General features: G+C 40.3%; 1 protein-coding gene across 1 annotated transcript in view; it reads right to left on the bottom strand.

The window, feature by feature from the left end:
- slc14a2.L (solute carrier family 14 (urea transporter), member 2 L homeolog) overlaps window positions 1–19,930 on the bottom strand; it is a 46,956-nt gene extending 27,026 nt beyond the window's left edge. The window contains exons 1-2 of the mRNA XM_041570274.1: window positions 19,889–19,930; window positions 16,440–16,668 (exon numbers count right to left, since the gene is read on the bottom strand). Of these exons, the coding sequence (XP_041426208.1) occupies window positions 16,440–16,538 (99 nt within the window). The 5' untranslated portion in view covers window positions 16,539–16,668; window positions 19,889–19,930. The remainder of the gene's footprint in view (window positions 1–16,439; window positions 16,669–19,888) is intronic.
- Between the last annotated feature and the right edge of the window lie 1,655 nt (window positions 19,931–21,585).

Here is a 21,585-nt window from a genome sequence, read left to right on the forward strand (position 1 = left end):
GTTCTTGTTCCTAAGCCAGATGGTAGCTGGCGGTTCTGTAATGATTTTCGCAAGCTTAATTCAGTATCCAAGTTTGACACTTACCCAATGCCTAGGGTAGACGAGCTCATAGACAGGCTGGGTACTGCTCGTTATCTGACAACATTGGATTTAACAAAAGGGTATTGGCAGATACCATTATCGGAACAGGCCAAGGAAAAAACTGCTTTTGTCACTCCAGGCGGTTCTTTCCAGTACAGAGTAATGCCCTTTGGCCTACAAAATGCCCCTGCCACGTTTCAAAGAGCCATGGATAGAATATTAAGACCTCACCAACAGTATGCGGCTGCATATTTAGATGATGTGGTGATACACAGTACAGATTGGGAGTCTCACCTGCACAGAGTTCAGGCTGTGTTGGATTCCCTCCGTAAAGCAGGCCTTACTGCCAACCCCAAGAAATGTGCCATTGGTTTGGAGGAGGCCAAGTATTTAGGTTACACCATTGGCAGAGGTGTGGTAAAACCCCAGGTAAATAAAACAGCAGCCATTCAACAGTGGCCACGCCCTCTTAATAAGAAGCAGGTTCGAGCTTTTCTGGGTATCACTGGCTACTACCGGAGGTTTATTCCTCATTTTGCCACCTTGGCTGCTCCCTTAACAGACTTAACAAAGGGAAAAAAACTCTGTCATGGTCAAGTGGTCCCCTGAGGCAGAAAAATCTTTTCAGGCCCTCAAAGATGCATTATGTGCACAACCAGTCTTGTATTCCCCAGATTTTTCAAATGACTTTGTGGTCCAGACAGATGCATCAGATGTGGGATTAGGGGCAGTATTATCCCAGCTTTATAACGGGGAAGAGCATCCAGTGGTGTACTTAAGCAGGAAGCTCAATGACTGTGAGAGGAAGTATGCCACAATTGAAAAGGAGTGTTTGGCCATAAAATGGGCCCTAGATGCCTTAAGGTATTACCTCTTAGGCAGAAAATTTGACCTTATTACTGACCATGCACCTCTAAAATGGATGGCCCAAAAGAAGGAGACCAATAGACGAGTGAATCGTTGGTTCCTCACGCTGCAGGACTACTGTTTCACAGTGAAACATAGGCCCGGGTCAGAAATGGGCAATGTTGATGCCCTGTCCCGGGTTCATTCCTGTTGGGCCTCAGTTGTTCCAACCATTGGGTTGAAACAAGGAGGGGGGGTATGTGGTGAGGTCACTACTAGGATACCTGGGAAAGTCCAGGACGGAGCTTATTTATGCCCCAGGTTCCTAACAGAGTGGTTCCGGGACTGCTAGTCCAGCCCGGGTGTTTTGAGTTGTCCTGAGGTAACTCAGGTGGTTAATTAAACAGGCAGCTCAAGCCAGAGTGGAGAGTTCCTGGCTGGGGAAAAGACACAGGAAAGCTGCCTGTGTGAGAGGGACTGAAATCACCAAAAGAGACAATAAACTGCCAGCAAGAGACTATACTCTCATGAGTTGTGCTTGTGCCGTGGGCTGTGTTACCCCAGGAAAACTGATCCCAGCTACCCAAACTCTTACAATAGTTATAAAGACTACAAGTAGTTACATAGTTATATAGACTACGGATAGTTACACAGTTTCAAAGACCATGAGTAGTTACATAGTTATATAGACTACGGATAGTTACACAGTTATAAAGACTACAAGTAGTTACATAATTACATAGACTAAGGATAGTTACACAGTTATAAAGACTACAAGTAGTTACATAATTACATAGACTAAGGATAGTTACACAGTTATAAAGACTACAAGTAGTTACATAATTACATAAATTAAGGATAGTTACACAGTTATAAAGACTACAAGTAGTTACATAATTACATAGACTAAGGATAGTTACACAGTTATAAAGACTACAAGTAGTTACATAATTACATAAATTAAGGATAGTTACACAGTTATAAAGACTACAAGTAGTTACATAATTACATAGACTAAGGATAGTTACACAGTTATAAAGACTACAAGTAGTTACCTAGTTATATAGACTACAGATAGTCAGGGCCGCCATCAGGGGGGCAAAGGGAGTACAAGTGTTCCATGCCCCGGCCTGAAGGGGAACCCGTCAGTGCTGAACTTTTCGAATGAGCCAGGCCCGCTTGACAGCGCCGAAGCTGCGCCGCCTCCTTCCGAAGTTCCGAACAGCTGAAACAGCCGAAGTCCAGAATCGGTGAAAAAACCCGAAGCCATGAAAACAGCCATGATTTAAGTCCTGAAGCACCGAAAAGACCTGAAGTCACGAAAGGAGGCCAAATTTAATTCCTGAAGCCATGAGTTCAATTCCTCTGAACACCAATGTGTGTTTTTTTTAATCCCCTCTATTATTTTAATAATCTATAGGCCCCTGCCTTCAATGTTTTTTGAAAAATATTCTTTGGGGCCCCAATTTTCTTTAAATTGTAAGGGGACCCTGGTGCCAATGTTTTTTTAAAACATGTTCTTTGGGGCCCCAATTTTTTTCAACTTGTAAGGGGGGCCCTGGGACCAATGCTGTTTAAAAACAACTTTTATGGGGGGCCCTGGTGCCAATATTTATTTTTAAGTTATAGGGCCCTGGTCCCCAATAGCTTTTTATAACTTGTGTGTGTGGGGGGGTTACCTTTTTTAGCTCTGATGTCTGTGTGGTCTTTTAACTGTGATGTGGAGTGGGCGGGTGTCTGGGGCGGGGCTTGGAGGGGCCTGGGTAGGCAGGGCCCAGGGGGCCCCAAAAATTTTGTTGTAAGGGGCCCCTGATTTCTAATGGCGGCCCTGCAGATAGTTACACAGTTTCAAAAACCATGAGTAGTTACATAGTTAAATAGTTATATAGACTACGGATAGCTACACAGTAGTTACACAGTTATATAGACTATGCATAGTTACACAATTATAAAGACAATGAGTAGTTACATAGTTATATAGACTATGCATAGTTACACAATTATAAAGACAATGAGTAGTTACATAGTTATATAGACTATGGATAGTTACACAATTATAAAGACCATGAGTAGTAACATAGTTACATAGTTATATAGACTACGGATAGTTACACAATTATATAGACCATGAGTAGTTACATAGTTACATAGTACTATAGACTACGGATAGCTACACAGTAGTTACATAGTTATATATACTATGGATAGTTACACAATTATAAAGACAATGAGTAGTTACATAGTTATATAGACTATGGATAGTTACACAATTAAAAAGACCATGAGTAGTTACATTGTTACATAGTTATATAGACTATGGATAGTTACACAATTATAATGACCATGAGTAGTAACATAGTTACATAGTTATATAGACTATGGATAGTTACACAATTATAAAGACCATGAGTAGTTACATAGTTATATAGACTACGGATAGCTACACAGTAGTTACATAGTTATATAGACTATGCATAGTTACACAATTATAAAGACCATGAGTAGTTACGTAGTTACATAGTTATATAGACCATGTATAGTTACACAATTATAAAGACCATGAGTAGTTACATAGTTATATAGACGACGGATAGCTACACAGTAGTTACATAGTTATATAGACTATGGATAGTTACACAATTATAAAGACCATGAGTAGTTACATACTGTAGTTACATAGTTAAATAGACTATGAATAGTTACACAATTATAAAGACCATGAGTAGTTATATAGTAACATAATTATATAGACGACGGATAGCTACACAGTAGTTACATAGTTATATAGAGAATGGATAGTTACACAATTATAAAGACCATGAGTTGTTACATAGTTACATCGTTATATAGACCATGTATAGTTACACAATTATAAAGACGATGAGTAGTTACATAGTTATATAGACTACGGATAGCTACACAGTAGTTACATAGTTATATAGACTATGGATAGTTACACAATTATTAAGACCATGAGTAGTTACATAGTTACATAGTTATATAGACTATGAATAGATACACAGTAGTTACATAGTTAAATATAGACTATGGATAGTTACACAATTATAAAGACTATGAGTAGTTACACACTTAAACTATAGATAGTTACACAGTTATAAAGACCATGAGTAGTTACATAGTTACATAGTTATATAGACTACGGATATCTACACAGTAGTTACATAGTTATATAGACTATGGATAGTTACACAATTATAAAGACCATGAGTAGTTATATAGTAACATAGTTAAATAGACTATGGATAGTTACACAATTATAAAGACCATGAGTAGTTACATAGTTATATAGACTACTGATAGCTACACAGTAGTTACATAGTTATATAGACTATGGATAGTTAAACAATTATAAAGACTTTGAGTAGTTACATAGTTACATAGTTATATAGACTATGAATAGCTACACAGTAGTTACATAATTAAATATCGACTATGGATAGTTACACAATTATAAAGGCTATGAGTAGTTACAGACTTAAATAAACTATGGATAGTTACACAGTTATAAAGACCATGAGTAGTTACATAGTTATAGACTATGGATAGTTACACAATTATTAAGACTATGAGTAGTTACATAGTTAAATAAACTATGGATAGTTACACAGTTATAAAGACCATGAGTAGTTACAAAGTTATATAGACTACGGATAGCTACACAGTTCTATGAGTAGTTACATAGTTACATAGTTAAATGGTAGTTACATAGGTATATAGACTACGGGTAGTTACATGGTTACATAGTAGATGAGGTTGAAATATTTCCTGGAATCCATACACATTCCTGCTACTAGTAATCATCTATGTGTCAGTGCACTGTGTGTGAGTCCTATATAGTTATATAGACTAGCAGCAGGTGTATCAGTTCGGGCTGCAGATTTCTCGCTCATTTCAGCCTTATTATTTCCTTCAGAAAACATTGAGGATTGGGTTTGGGTTGGAAGGTAATGTTTTAAGGGGTGGTTCACCTTTAAGTTAACTTTTAGTATGTTATAGAATGGCTAATTGTAAGCCACTTGTCAATTGGTCTTTATTATTTATTTGTTATAGTTGTTTTTAATTATTTGCCTTCTTCTTCTGACTCTTTCAAATGGGGGTCACTGACCCCATCTAAAAAACAAATGCGCTTTAAGGCTACAAATGTTTTGTTATTGCTACTTTTTTATTACTTATCTTTCTATTCAGGCCTCTCCTGTTCATATTCATGTTTCTTATTTTAATCAATGGTTGCTAGGGTAATTTGACCCTAGCAACCAGATTGCTAAAATTACAAACTGGAGAGCTGCTGAATAAAAAGCTAAATAACTCAAAAACCACCAATAATAAAAAATTAAGATAATTTGCAAATTGTCTCAGAATATCACTCCGTACATCATACTAACAGTTTAATATAAAGGTGAACAACCCCTTTAAGGCATTTAATGGGAGAATGAATTCTATTTATAAGACACCCACAGCTGCTCATTGGGAAACAGACCTTGTTAGAAAACAATGCGACTGTTCACAAAATGTATCATGTGGTTTTTGTTCCAGTGCCCATGAGGTGGGGGTTTTGAAAGACAAAAATTTGGGATCACCCTCAAGAATGTTTCTTGTTCCGAATGAATTCTTTCTGCACAAGTAACCTTAGTAGTGTCCAACAGACTCCATTTGAGATCAGATAAGGACAAAGGCTGAGGGCACAAAGGGTCCACTTCTCTCAGTCTGAATTTGCTACACAGGTGAGAGAAGAGGATCCAGTCCTGTGTGTAGCTCTGGCAGGTAACTACACGGTCAGGTCTCTGTGTAAGTCTGTCTGATACTTCCAACTTCCATCATCTCAAACCCATTCTGCACTAAACTTTTTATATGGGGGTTTATTATTGTTATTATTTGTTATATTTATATGGCCACCCTGCATAACTCAGCCTGCAGCCTTGTGTCTTAATATGGCCACAGAACCCCTCAGTGACGTCTAATATCCTTATCATTTACAGTAGGGGGGTACATTATCCCTTATAATACATGAGTGATACTCAGAGTTCCCTGTATAACTCAGCCTGCAGCCTTGTGCCTTTATATGGTCACAGAACAACCCCTCAGTGACTTCTAATATCCTTATCATTTACAGTAGGGGGGTACATTATCCCTTATAATACATGAGTGATACTCTGAGTTCCCTGTATAACTCAGCCTGCAGCCTTGTGCCTTTATATGGTCACAGAACAACAACCCCCTCGGTGACTTCTAATATCCTTATTATTTACAGTAGGGGGGTACATTATCCCTTATAATACATGAGTGATACTCAGAGTTCCCTGTATAACTCAGCCTGCAGCCTGTGCCTTTATATGGTCACAGAACAGCCCCTCAGTGACTTCTAATATCCTTATCATTTACAGTAGGGGGTACATTATCCCTTATAATACATGAGTGATACTCAGAGTTCCCTGTATAACTCAGCCTGCAACCTCGTGCCTTTATATGGTCACAGAACAACCCCTCAGTGACTTCTAATATCCTTATCATTTACAGTAGGAGGTACATTATCCCTTATAATACATGAGTGATACTCAGAGTTCCCTGTATAATTCAGCCTGCAGCCTTGTGCCTTTATATGGTCACAGAACAACAACCCCCTCGGTGACTTCTAATATCCTTATTATTTACAGTAGGGGGGTACATTATCCCTTATAATACATGAGTGATACTCAGAGTTCCCTGTATAACTCAGCCTGCAGCCTTGTGCCTTTATATGGTCACAGAACAACAACCCCCTTGGTGATATCTAATATCCTTATCATTTACAGTAGGGGGTACATTATCCCTTATAATACATGAGTGATACTCAGAGTTCCCTGTATAACTCAGCCTGCAGCCTTGTGCCTTTATATAGTCACAAAACAACCCCTCAGTGACTTATAATATCCTTATCATTTACAGTAGGGTGTACATTATCCCTTATAATACATGAGTGATAGATTGTGAGCTAAAAGGAGAGAAACAAAGGGAAAATGAAAAATCGCCGGCGCTAATCACATGCGGCGATTCGTTTTCCGAAGTCACCCGTTCTGGCGACTTCAGAAAGCGAATCGCCGCATGTGATTAGCGCCTGCGATTTTTCATTTTAAGCCAGCGCAGAGTGAGGAAAGGTGTTTGGGGAGATTGGTCGTCGCAAAGACAAGGCGATTAGTCGCCAGGCGACAAAAACTCCCCAAAACGCCCAGTGTGGCCTTACACTTAGATCAACCAGGGAGCTGTTATATTGTATAAGGGAGCTGATATCTGGTTACCTTCCCATTGTTCTGTTGTTAGGCTGCTGGGGGGGAGGGTGATATGACTCCAACTTGCAGTACAGCAGTAAAGAGTGACTAAAGTTTATCAGAGCAAAAGTCACATGACTGGGAGCAGCTGGGAAACTGACAATATGTATAGCCCCATTTTGAAAAATGGATTTTAGTGCAGAATTCTGCTGGAGCAGCACTATTAACTGATGTGTTTTTAAAAAAACATGTTTTCCCATGACAGTATCCCTTTAAGTCCGGGTAGAGCCATATGGGTATTGGACAGATGGGGTGGAAGTTCAAACTTTACCCTCCAGTTTATCCAATCCCTGTGTGGGGACTACAGGGATTTACACTTTGATGAGAAAATGGGCAATATAGAGGGCTCTGTAAGGGAAAGAAGATACAAGGACTTATATCAGTGTAAATTGCCAGTAAGGGGTGGGAATTGGGGGCACACAATATAGAGAGATTGAGAGGGACTGGAGAAAATTGGATAGAATCACGTGTGACAGGTGAGTAAATGGCACCTCCACCAGCGCAGGAAATAACATCCGTAAGATCCCCTACAGAGGTAGAATTAAGAGAGAAGCAGGACAGGCACTATCTGCCACCCAGTCAGCCAGCAACTACCCCACCCAGTTGTGCATAAAACCCCATTCATTATAGGTAGTTGCTTCAAAATGCACTCCTTGCACTTCTGTATCGTTCCAGATAAAGTACTGCTGCACCTAGTGACACCATGGAATGGAATCAATCTGAAGAATTAGCGGCACACTAATCGTTGCAAAGCATTGAACAAATTTTATTTAGTCTTCCAAAATGTAAGACAGATGTTTCGGACCACAACGGGGCCCTTTTTCAGTGTGGTCCGAAACGTCTGCCTTACATTTTGGAAGGCTAAATAAATTTGTTCACTGCTTTGCAACGATTAGTGTGCCGCTAATTCTTCAGATTGTCTATGAATACGTATCCGGTTGCAGGCTTGGGACCTATTAGTGAGCACCTATCATCACAACGGATGACTACTATACCTGTATGGGTAAGAGCACTCTAATTCTGAACCATGGAATGTAATGTCTCCAATTTGCCATCAGTAGTTACCTCCTTTAAGGTTCCCTATCCACTAAAATAGTTTTGCTGAATTTGACTTACAGTTGGGCAACTCCTCTACTGGCATAGGCTTATGGCCCTTCCCTAATTCACCCCTCAACCTAATACAACCCCATACATGGACACTATTGTAAGGGAAAAGGAAGGCATTGGCCAGACAGAGAATTAAGTACGCTGGAGGTTTAGACAAGCCGGAACCTAAAATTTGTCTCAGTAAGAGCTCAGGAAGCTAGGTATAACAAAGCAAGTTGGGAGTCAATCAAGTAACGAGTAAACCAGACCCAGATTTGACTCAATAGAACAAACCTTAGTAACAAAAGCATGACATATCTAAAGACACACAGAGCAACATTTGGGCAGGGGATCCCAGTTTCACAACATCTTTATCCACTCACATCACTTAACCCCCACATATGACATTGGAAATAGGATCTTTTGGCCTTTTTAAGGGGAACTGTCAAAAAAAGAAAATGCAATATAAGCTTCAGCATAATATAAAATAAGAAAGTTTCTAAATACAATCGATTAAATATTCTGCATCGTTTCTGAATTAATCAAGTTTATCTTCACTATTCCGCTCTCAGCATCTGTTTCTCTTTATTCTGTCTTCATGCAGCAGTTGGGTGAGCAATTGTGATTGATCCAATATATCTTATAGGGAGATTCCTTTCCTAGAAGATGTATTAGAGCTCACTCAAATAACTGATTCCAGTACAAACAAAATCTAACAAAATAACTGCCTTTTGCACAAATCCTGCATGTAGAGAGACATGATGTCTGGTGATTTTAAAAGAGTGAGCTCTAATACATCTTCTAGGCAAAAGGAGCCCCCCTATTAGATATATTGAATATAATACACAAAAGCCATGAATATCTTGTAAATTATATCCTTATAAACGGTGAGTTCTGATGTCATCAGTTATAAACGGTGAGTTCTGATGTCATTTCTGTCACATGACTCACTGAAATTTGTGTATTATAATAAATAAAGTACCCCCAGTTGTAAAATATGAGGGTATTAGAAGTTAACTCGGAGTTCCATGACCTGTATGAAAACACTCGGCCTTCGGCCTTATATTTTACAAGAGGGGGTACTTTATTCACTATATATTGAAGAGAAACAGATGCAGAGGGATGGATAGTGAAGATAAACTTGATTATTTCAGAAATGGTACAGAATTTTTAATTGATTATTTTTTCGGGATGCACCGAATCCAGGATTCGGTTCGGGATTCGGCCTTTTTCAGCAGGATTCGGATTTGGTCAAATTCTTCTACCTGGCCAAACCGAATCCTAATTTACATACGAGGAGGGAAATCGAGTGACTTTTTGTCACAAAACAAGGAAGTAATAAATGTTTTCCCCTTCCCACCCCTAATTTGCATATGCAAATTAGGATTCAGATCCATTTAGTTATTTGGCCGAATCCAAAATATTGGATTCGATGCATCCCTATTATATTTAGAAAACTTCTTATTTCAGTATGCTGAAGCTTATATTAAGTTTTCATTTCCGCGATAGTTTCCCTTTAAGCACCTGGGAATGCATATTTCAATTAAGTATTCAGAAGTCCATTCAATCGATGATTCAGCTTCTAATCATTCTGCAGTACGAGGCTACACTGAGTCATTAATAGCGATGGTTTCGCTCATAGGAAAGCTGTTTGGCCCATTCTTTCCAGTGGAATGTGGTTTGGGGGCTGCTACAAGATACATAGGGGCAAATTTACTAAAGGGACTAACACGGGTAAAAATTCGACCACGTAACGTCATTTCGGTACTTCTTAGATTTACTAACGGTCCCCGGCATAACTTTGCTAGCGAAAGAGATAGACTTCGCTCTCTAACTCCTGGCGAATCTGCGCTCTGGCGCATGGACGTAATACGCAAATTCACTAAGATGCGGATTTTACTGAACGTTACCTCTTGCGCCAGACTTGCCTTCGCCACCTCAGACCAGGCGTAATAGAGCAGTAGAGTAGATAGGAGTTCCTCAAAAAATAGTTTCTAAGTCCCAAAAAAACGCTAGCGTCTTTTCCTTTTTCAGGGTGATAGGCTGAAAAATAGCGTAAATTTTTTTTGGGGTAACCAGCTTCCCCCCTACATTTCCTAACATATGGCACATAAACTATACACTGGGCTCATGTGTAGGGCAATATAACAACTTTATTTTATTAAGGTTCCCTGGGCTTGTGTAGTGTAATGTATTTGCTACAGCAGATACGTCCATTGAACTTTAACTTCCCGCCGTATGCAAATTAGGCAACGCTAGCGCAACTTTGTTTTGCTTGGCGCAGTAACGCTAGCGCACTTTTTCCAGCGTTTCAGCAAAATTAGGATCTTAGTGAATTAGTGTGGTCCTGGTGAATTTATGCCTGGCAGAGGCGGGCCACGCTGTCCAGGCGCCCTAGGCAAGTCGGGCAGTAGCGGCGCCTGTGCGAATCTGCGCATGGAGTTTTCACGCATGCGCAGAATCGAAGAAGAAGCGATAACAACCAGACAGTCGGGAACCGGACTTTGGGTAGGCGACAGAGGAGGTACGTGCCTGGCGCCCCCCCAGCTTTGCGCCCTAGGCACGTGCCTACTCTGCCTGCCCCTAGTTCCGGCCCTGATGCCTGGGGAAGGTTGCGCTGTGAGCGAAACCGTCACTGCCGAATTTTCAGAGGTTAGTGAATTTGCCCCATACTCTTATTTGGGAATATGTTGCAGGTGAGGTTTGTTAGTATTCGTGTGCTAATCCAGAGACTCTAATTTCCCTTTGAGAGTCCCTCTCCATTCTCAGGCTAATTAAGGTGGGATTTTTTGCCGTCCTCTTGATCAACTGGAGGGTAGGTAGTATTTCCTTGGACAAAATGTTGAACCTGATACACAGGTCTTTTCAACCTCAGCTACTATGAGACGTCAGCACCACACAAAGGCAACTGGAACAAACCTATCCAACCATTTTTTTTAATTCCAAAGGAAGTAATGGATCAGAATGGGGTTCAAGGTGGATATTTTTTTGGATAGATTATTTTTTTTCCAAGGGCCCTGCCAACAGCCCAAAGGAATAATGACTTTTTTTTGTAATGAAGATCCAATGTCATCTAAATGCAGAATCAGACAGCTAAAAATATTGCCATTTAAGAGGGCAGCGGAGGAGTGGCGATTATTAATTTGATCATTCATTTTAATTTGACAGAGTCAGCATCCCTGCATTCTTTGCCTCCAGGCTTCTTACTAAGCCTCTTCATATCTCTTGGCCTGTGTATCATCTGTAACAAAGCAGTGGTTTCCCCATGGAGATGAATAACATAGAAAATGATTATATTTATCAGAATGTCAGCTCTGAACTCTTGGGGAATTGGTGGGGAGATTATTCCACCAACCGTGCACTCCATTAGATGAAAGCTTAAAGGGCAACTATTTTCTGCTCTGCACAAATCAAATTAAAGGGGTTGTTCACCTTTAAATTAACTTTTAGTATGATGTAGAAAGTGATATACTGAAACAATTTGCAATTGGTTTTGATTTTTGATTTTTTGCGATTTTTGAGTCATTTTGTTTATTATTCAGCCAGTCTCCAGTTTGTAATTTCAGCCATCTGGTAGCTAGGGTCCAAATTCCCCTAGCAACCATGCATTGATTTGAATAAGAGACGGAAATATGAATAGGAGAGGCCTGAATAGAAAGATGAGTAATAAATAATAGTGATAATAATTTTGCAGGTGTACAGGGCATTTGTTTTTAGATGGGGTCAGTGACCCACAACTGAAAGCTCGAAAGAGCCAGAAGAAGAAGGCAAATAATTAAATTTCGTGGTGGACTGGACAAAGAAGATTCTTCCCTCAATATATGATTATGAATAAGTGGTGGAAGCATTAAACAAGAGCTCAGAAGTATTAACTGGGTGAAAGAATCAGATTAAACATACCTTCCAACTGTCCAGTTTTTCTCAGGACAGTCCCGATTTTGACAGCTAAGCCCGCAGTCCCGGATTGTTACAGAAATGTCCCGACTTTCTCTTTGATCTCCTGCACTGAACAGCCAGGAAAAGATACAAAGTTTCTAAAACCTAATTGGCTTTTGGCAGAGAACCCAGAATACGTGGCAGGTGCACTTTTATAACATTTTAAGAAAAGCAAAGATGCGATTGTAACAATTTAAGATAAGCAGGTCTCTTGGGGAAACTGTGACTTGCAGCTTAAAAGGTAATTCACCTTCATTAGCAAAACTGTAGTAACTAGGGATACACATCAAATCCACTATTTTGGATTCAGCCGAACTCCTGAATCCTTCGCGAAAGATTCGGACGAATACCGAACCAATTAGGGGTGGGAAGGGGAAAACATGTTTTGTGAGATATAGTCAAGTGATTTCCCTCCCCACCCCTAATTTGCATATGGATTTGGATTCAGTTCGGCTGGGCAGAAAGATTCAGCCGAATCGAATTCTGCTGAAAAAGGCAGAATCCTGGCCGAATCCCGAACTGAATCCTGGATTCGGTGCAGCCCTAGTAATGACACATAACAGAAAAACCACAGAAATGTGTTAAAACTTTCATAACCTGACAAATTTTATAAAATGACCGTGGTAATTAGGGGGTGTGGCCACAAAAACAGGCGTGGTCAAGCAATGTTCACTCCACTCCACACAGCAAAAATCTTCTAGTCCTTCTTTCTATTTCCAAAATGTTGGGAAGTATGGAGGAAATATCTTTTCTAATCTAGATCTAAGAAAGAATACAGTGAGGAGATAACCAGGAGCCTCACCCAGTCCAGTTTCACTTTACTTCTTTATAAACTGAATTGTACCATAGAACTCTGAATTTACCACTAAGGTAGTTTTTGCCATACCAGCAGTTAACTTTGATTTATTCAGTAAAATAAACTAGAAAATGAGCTTTATATAAATGAGTGTTGCCAACATATTGCATTCATTAACACAATGGCTTGAAACCTTTACACTGGTTATGATACACACTCTTATCTCACTATGGAGAAACAACACGTTTGGCCAGATGGCTGGCGGCGTCTATGATACTGATTATATCTCCAACTGATCCAACTGTATTTGCTGTTTGTTTACTGCTCACCCTGCTGCCAGTTAAATTAAGATTCTTCTCTGTAAGAAAACTATAAAGTCCCCTATCATACAAAAATAGATTCCCTCACAGGTAGGGTTGCCACCTATATGGTCACAGAACAACCCCTCAGTGACTTCTAATATCCTTATCATTTACAGTAGGGGGGTACATTATCCCTTATAATACATGAGTGATACTCAGAGTTCCCTGTATAACTCAGCCTGCAGCCTTGTGCCTTTATATGGTCACAGAACAACCCCTCAGTGACTTCTAATATCCTTATCATTTACAGTAGGGGGTACATTATCCCTTATAATACATGAGTGATACTCAGAGTTCCCTGTATAACTCAGCCTGCAGCCTTGTGCCTTTATATGGTCACAGAACAACCCCTCAGTGACTTCTAATATCCTTATCATTTACAGTAGGGGGTACATTATCCCTTATAATACATGAGTGATACTCAGAGTTCCCTGTATAACTCAGCCTGCAGCCTTGTGCCTTTATATGGTCACAGAACAACCCCTCAGTGACTTCTAATATCCTTATCATTTACAGTAGGGGGTACATTATCCCTTATAATACATGAGTGATACTCAGAGTTCCCTGTATAACTCAGCCTGCAGCCTTGTGCCTTTATATGGCCACAGAACAACCCCTCAGTGACTTCTAATATCCTTATCATTTACAGTAGGGGGTACATTATCCCTTATAATACATGAGTGATACTCAGAGTTCCCTGTATAACTCAGCCTGCAGCCTTGTGCCTTTATATGGTCACAGAACAACCCCTCAGTGACTTCTAATATCCTTATCATTTACAGTAGGGGGTACATTATCCCTTATAATACATGAGTGATACTCAGAGTTCCCTGTATAACTCAGCCTGCAGCCTTGTGCCTTTATATGGTCACAGAACAACCCCTCAGTGACTTCTAATATCCTTATCATTTACAGTAGGGGGTACATTATCCCTTATAATACATAAGTAATACTCAGAGTTCCCTGTATAACTCAGCTTGCAGCCTTGTGTCTTTATATGGTCACAGAACAACCCCTCAGTGACTTCTAATATCCTTATCAGTTACAGTAGGGGGTACATTATCCCTTATAATACATGAGTGATACCCAGAGTTCCCTGTATAACTCAGCCTGCAGCCTTGTGCCTTTATATGGTCACAGAACAACCCCTCAGTGACTTCTAATATATTTACAGTAGGGGGTACATTATTCACTATACAGTTGATGACGTGTTGATTTATTTTTTGCTTTACACTTCTGAGCAAACATTTTTATTGTGCTATAGGTTTTTCTATTCCCTCCCAGAATCTTCCCCTTCGCTCTCTTTCTCATTTCTACCTGCAAACTTCTGTAGTTAAGTTATAAATGGTCTTTTTAGTTATTTTCTATTCTGTTTCTGCTGCTTGACGACCTTTCAAATTTACCTCAGAAGCACAGACACAAGCACTTCCTCTCTTCTCACAGGAAGCCACTCCCCCTTTCTACACATACACTGCTGGGATATTTTTCATAGAAGAAAAAACAATTTTATTTCATTTTTTTAGGGCTTAAATGAGTGCTCTGTGCAATGCCTGCTGTGTCTGGTATTACTTCAGGTGGCTGGATGAGACAGACTTATACAAACATGACAAATACTGTATATTAACATCCCAAAGCTGGACTTGTGAGGAATCCTGAGTTGCAGGGTTGCCAGGTTGGCAATTTTCCAGCCAAATTGGGCTACTAATTTAAAGCCCAGGTGGGTTTTGAAAATACACTAGCCAAGGACCGGATTTGGGCTACTTTTTGGGCTTTTGGGCTTTTGGGCTTTTGGGCTTTTGGCTGTACTTTGGAAACCAATCCAAATATTTTCTGACCCTAATGTGCCAAGCCTGTGTCTCCCAATGCATGTTGGGTAATGTTGTTTTTCTTCAATAATTTGCTAACTGCCAAGTTTGAACACATTCCTGTGGTTTTTATGTGTTATGACAGTTTTGCTAATGGATTGCCCTTTAAGCTGTAAGTCACAGTTTCCTCAAGAGACCTGCTTATCTTAAATTGTTACAATTGTTTCTTTGCTTATCTTAAATTGTTACAATTGTTTCTTTAATTTATCTTAAATTTTTACAAATGTATCTTTGCTTTTCTTAAATTGTCTAAGTTCACCTGCCACGTATTCTGGGCTCTCTGCCAAATGCCAATTATGTTTTAGAAACGTTGTATCTTTTTCTAACTGTTCAGTGCTGTAGATGAAAGATAAAGTCGGGCCATTTCAGTAACAATCCAGGACTGCGGGTTGAGCTGTCAAAATCGGGACTGTCCCATGAAAAATGGAGCAGTTGGGAGGTATGAGTTAAATGTAAGACTACAATACACAGAATGCAATGGGACTGAATTATGTAGAAGTCGGGAGTTACCAGATTTTTGGCTCTGTACCCCAGTCTCTCATCACTCTTAAGCATTCTTGCATTTTCCAGTGACTTTCCTCCATTTCAGACAATTTTGGGGCAAAAATTATGGGGCCACTATACCTCCTGGGCCCTTCTCTGTAGTTCCACCCCTGGTGACGGGGAAAAAATGCTTCATGGAAAAAATTGCGAAACAGTGAATTTAAAAAAAAACATATTCTCATTTCAATTAATGTATATTTTTAGACTTTTTTTTTACGGCACATATTGTGCTATTTTTGGGCCCCTTTTGAAGTGCATCTTGGCTAGTTCTGGGGCTGGTTAAATAAACAGCATAATGGCAGTTGATTTTATAGGTTATATATACACATATCCTGAGAATAGACTCAATTAATTGCTGTCCTCCTAAATTCTGTCTTAAATAGTATAACTGCATTTAGTAACTGCCTAACCCAGCCAACTCCTAAAAATGAGAGCTGGAAATGCATTGGCATAAAAAAGCTACATAACATGCTCTGGCACATAGAGACACGGGGAACAGTCCTCACATTAACTATGTCCCGAAGCCTTCATTTGCATCTGGGCATGTTGTCAGCGAGGAACATGAAGCGTTGAAGACCCACCTCTGTTCCTTGGCACTGACCTTATGTGAGACTGCTATGTACAAACACTGCTTTCCTTCTAGCTGGGGTGAATCATTGTCTCTGGCAGAGAAATGGAAGTGCTGAGGGTGCTTCTTCATTTGTTCTCCGGGGATAAATCAACAGCAATAGCAGGGATTGAGACCCCACCACATCCCAGGAAATAAGGGCGGCTGTAGGCACTGAGAACTAGATCATCAGAGGAACTCAGTATATGAAGTGATAGAGCAGCTGGGATTAAGAAACAAGGGGTAAAGGTTAAAGGAGAGCAAAACACAAAAATGAATGTGGCTAAAAATGCCATATTTTATATAGTGAACTTATTGCACGAGGCTAAAGTTTCAGCTTGTCAATAGCAGCAATGATCCAGGACTTCAAACTTGTCACAGGGGGTCACCATCTTGGAAAGTGTCTGTGACACTCACATGCTCAGTGGGCTCTGATTGGCTGTTGAGAAGCTAAGCTTAGGGCTCGTCACTAATTATCCAGCAGAAAATGAGCTTCCCTGGCTGTAATATAAGCTGATGCTACAGGTTTGCTGATTATTAAATTCTGATGCTAATTGCACTGGTTTCTGTGCTGCCATGTAGTAATTATGTGTATTAATTACTAATCAGCCTTATATTGTGACATTTCTATTCTATGTGTACTGTATATTGTGAGTGGCTCCCTAAGTTCAGTAAGTGACAGCAGCACAGAGCATGTGCAGTGAATCAGCAGAAAAGAAGATGGGGAGCTACTGGGGCATCTTTGGAGACACAGATCTTTACTGCTAAAGGGCTGTGGTTGCCTTGGGCTGGTACAGAAGCTAAAAACATAATGTACAACATTTCTAACTTCTTTTTTAGTTAAGCTTTAGTTCTCCTTATATATATATATATATATACATATACACAGTGCCCCCTTTGTTTGTTTATAGTCCTCATCTAGTGGTGTCGTAAATCTGTTGTAGCAAGTATTATTTCTCTGTACAGGTATGGGACCTGTTATCCAGAATGCTCAGGATCTAGAGCTTTCTGAATAACAGATCTTTCCATAATTTGGTTCTTCATACCTTAGGTTTTCTAGAAAATCATTTAAACATTAAATAAGCCCAATAAGATGGTTTTGCTTCCAATAAGGATTAATTATATCTTAGTTGGGATCAAGTACAAGCTACTGTTTCATTATTACAGAGAAAAAGGAAATAATTTAAAAAAATGTGGATTATTTGGGTGAAATGGAGTCCGTGGGAGAAGACCATTCTGTAATTCTGAGCTTTATGGATACCAGGTTTCCAGACAACAGATCCCATACCTGTACTATGCACAATGCAACAGAAACAGCCTCCTTTATAGTCAGCATGGAAAGATACAGATAAAACGAACCTGTACTGTACTGCTTAAAGGAAAACTATACCCCACAAAATGAACACTTAAGCAATAGTTTACATCTTATTAAGTGGCATATTAAATAACCTTACCAAACTGGTATATATATTTAAGTAAATATTGCCCTTTTGCATCTCTTGCATTGAACCATCATTTTGTGATGGTCTGTGTGCTGCCTCAGAGATCACCTGACCAGAAATACTACAGCTCTAACTGTGACAGGAAGAGATCACCTGACCAGAAATACTGCAGCTCTAAATGTGACAGGAAGAGATCACCTGACCAGAAATACTGCAGCTCTAAATGTAACAGGAAGAGATCACCTGACCAGAAATACTGCAGCTCTAACTGTAACAGGAAGAGATCACCTGACCAGAAATACTGCAGCTCTAACTGTAACTGGAAGAAGAGTGGAAGCAAAAGACACAACTCTGTCTGTTAATTGGCTCATGTGACCTACCATGTATGGTTTGTTTGGTGTGTTTGTGTGCACAGTGAATTCTACGATCCCTGGGGCAGCCCTTATTTTTTAAAATGGGAATTTTCTATTTATGATTACCTAGGGTTGCCACCTGCCCGGTATTTGACCGGCCTGGCCGGTTAAAACGATGCCTGGTCCCAATGTTAGTATTAGGGAAAAAAGATAAATATATAGGAAGGTCGGTATTTTTTTTGCGAAAAGGTGGCAACCCTATGATTACGCAATGGCACATACTACTAAAAAAGTATATTATTATGAAACAGGTTTATGTACATGAAGCAGGTTTTTACACATGAGCTGTTTTATGCACTATCTTTTTATAGAGACCTACATTGTTTGGGGGGGGGGGGGTATAGTTTTCCTTTAAAGGACAACTGAGAGAACAACTGAGGGTATTTGAGACCAGTTAGTGCCATAGTAAGATTTTCATTGGACACCATAAGGGTAATTTACACCTGTGCCCCAGGAGAAAGTGCAAGAGGACTAAACACCCCATAAGTCTTAAGATGCGTGCGCCTTAGCACAAAATCGTGTCCCTTTGTGTTAATTTAAAGAAACTGTCTGTTTGGGCTTGGCCGAGAGCTGCACACTGTGTCAGATAAAAAATCTTGTGCTTTATCAGTAAAATGAATGATGTTTCTGTGGAACAAGTAGCATTAGGTATAAGATTATTGAAATGGGATGAACTTTCTATGCCCTGATCCTTTTAGGTGGTTTATATAACCCAGCCAGCAGGATTGGTATTTAAAAATGATGATCAAGTACTAAGAAACCAGGTCTGGGCGTTACTCTTGTCATCTGATGACAGCAATTTATAGATACCAATGCAAATTTGCTTTGCTAAAAGCACAAGAATCTTCCTCGTCCAATGGTGTTAAGACAATATGGACAATGGAACGCTGCACTTGGAGATGGTCATGAAATTTGCATGTGGCCCATATATCTTCACCCTTTTTGGCTCTGTCTGTATTTGCAAGTACAGGACAATTTTTGTACAGGTATAGGACCTGTTATCCAGAATGTTCAGGACCGTTTCTGTCTAACATATCTTTCCATAATTTGGATCTTCATACCTTAAGTATACTATAAAAACATGTAAACATTAAATAAACCCAATAGGCTGGTTTTGCTTCCAATAAGGATTAAGGGTCTGGCCAGTTAGAGTTAGGTTTAGTGTATTAGGGTTAGAGTTAGGGTTAGGGTTAGTGTATTAGGGGTAGGGTTAGTGTATTAGGGTTAGTGTATTAGGGTTAGGGTTAGGGTTAGTGTATTAAGGTTAGGGTTAGATTTAGAGTTAGGGTTAGTGTATTAAGTGTAACGTCACTCGTCCAAACGGTGCCGTCTCGGGGGGTTTAGGTAGATTGCAGGGATCGGATTGGTCTCAGAAAACCACAGTTCACACTCAGCATTGAGTTTTAGGCTGACCGCAATCAGCTTTATTCACATATAACCGGCACACAGGAGCATATTGGAAAACAAAACATAAAAAGAAATCCTAGCCTGTCCGGCTCTAACTAACATACAGTCGCTCCCTCTCTATACAATAGAGAGGATCTAGCATCCAACTCTACAAAAAACAGTTGTTTGTTTGGTTACTCACTGTGTCCGGCTCTCCCCTTACTGCATGCAGGCAGTTCCCCAGGAAGAGAGAGAGAGAGTAACTTTGAGACACACTGTTTAAAGGGGTTTCCCCTGAAGTCTAACGAGGCCACTAATTAGCCAGGCTTCACCAAAACCTGGATAGCCTGGTGAATGGAAGTCCCACCCGCTCACTTCCATTCACTCCAGGGCCCTTTTTACCGGCTTTTCCAAAAGCCAAATGCAGTGAAAGAACACTCTTTCACTGCTGACATACTTTCCCTGGAGCTTAGTATATATAAGAGAGAAATCTGGGAGAAATATAAACACCTTCCACCTCTAATCCAGCATTTCTCTCACACACCCTCCCCCTCTGTTTCGACGTAGGGGTCGGAACACAATTAGCCTCAAGACAGTGTACCCGGGATAAGGCATCTGCATTTCCCAGCTGGGACCCCGGTCTATGCTCCACTGTGAACTTGTAGTTCTGAAGGGCCAGGAACCATCTTGTCACCCTTCTATTCTTTTCACGATTTTCACACATCCATTTAAGGGGGGCGTGGTCAGTAATTAATGTAAACTGGCGGCCTAACAGATAGTATCTAAGCTCCTCCAGAGCCCACTTCACTGCTAAGCATTCCTTCTCTACTGTAGCATAGTTTCTCTCATGGATGTTCAACTTTTTACTCAGGAAAACTATAGGATGCTCTGCACCTTCTCTGATTTGGGATAGTACTGCTCCGACCCCCACATCGGATGCATCAGTCTGTACAATAAATGTCTGTGTGAAGTCTGGGGTTATCAGTACTGGTTGGCTACATAAGGCTTTTTTCAGGGTCTGAAAGGCCTGCTCTGCCTCAGAGTTCCACTTGATCATTATGGACTTGGTCCCTTTTGTAAGGTCAGTCAGAGGGACAGCTATAGTAGCAAAGTTAGCTATGAACCGTCTATAGTAACCAGTGATCCCCAAAAAAGCTCGAACCTGTTTTTTTGTGACTGGCCTAGGCCATTCTTGAATGGCCTGCACCTTGTTAAGCTGAGGCTTAACTAGCCCTCTACCAATGTTATACCCCAAATACTTGGCTTCTTCCAGGCCTATGCTACATTTTTTTGGGTTAGCCGTCAAACCGGCCATTCGTATGGAATCAAGCACGGCCTGTACCCTAGGTAGATGGGATTGCCAATCCGAGCTATGGATAACGACGTCATCAAGGTACGCTGCTGCGTAGTGCCTATGGGGCCTTAAGATTTGGTCCATGGTACGTTGGAAGGTTGCCGGGGCTCCATGTAACCCAAACGGCAACACTACATACTGGAACAGACCTTCAGGAGTACTAAAAGCAGTTTTCTCTTTGGCTTGATCCGTCAGGGGAATCTGCCAATAGCCCTTGGTCAAATCTAAGGTTGTCAGGTATCTAGCCGTCCCTAATCTCTCAATTAACTCGTCCACACGAGGCATAGGGTAGGCATCAAATTTGGAGACCGTATTTAATTTTCGAAAGTCGTTACAGAAGCGCCAGCTCCCATCCGGTTTAGGTATTAAAACAATGGGACTGGACCACTCGCTATGCGACTCCTCAATGACTCCCAACTCTAACATCTTTTTAACTTCCTGAGATATGGCTTCTCGTCTAGCTTCAGGCACCCTATAAGGTTTTACGTTAACCTTTACCCCAGGTTCAGTTATGATGTCATGCTTTACCAAAGAGGTTCGTCCAG

This window comes from Xenopus laevis, chromosome 1L (genome assembly GCF_017654675.1).
Source record: "Xenopus laevis strain J_2021 chromosome 1L, Xenopus_laevis_v10.1, whole genome shotgun sequence".
NCBI lineage: Eukaryota > Metazoa > Chordata > Amphibia > Anura > Pipidae > Xenopus > Xenopus laevis.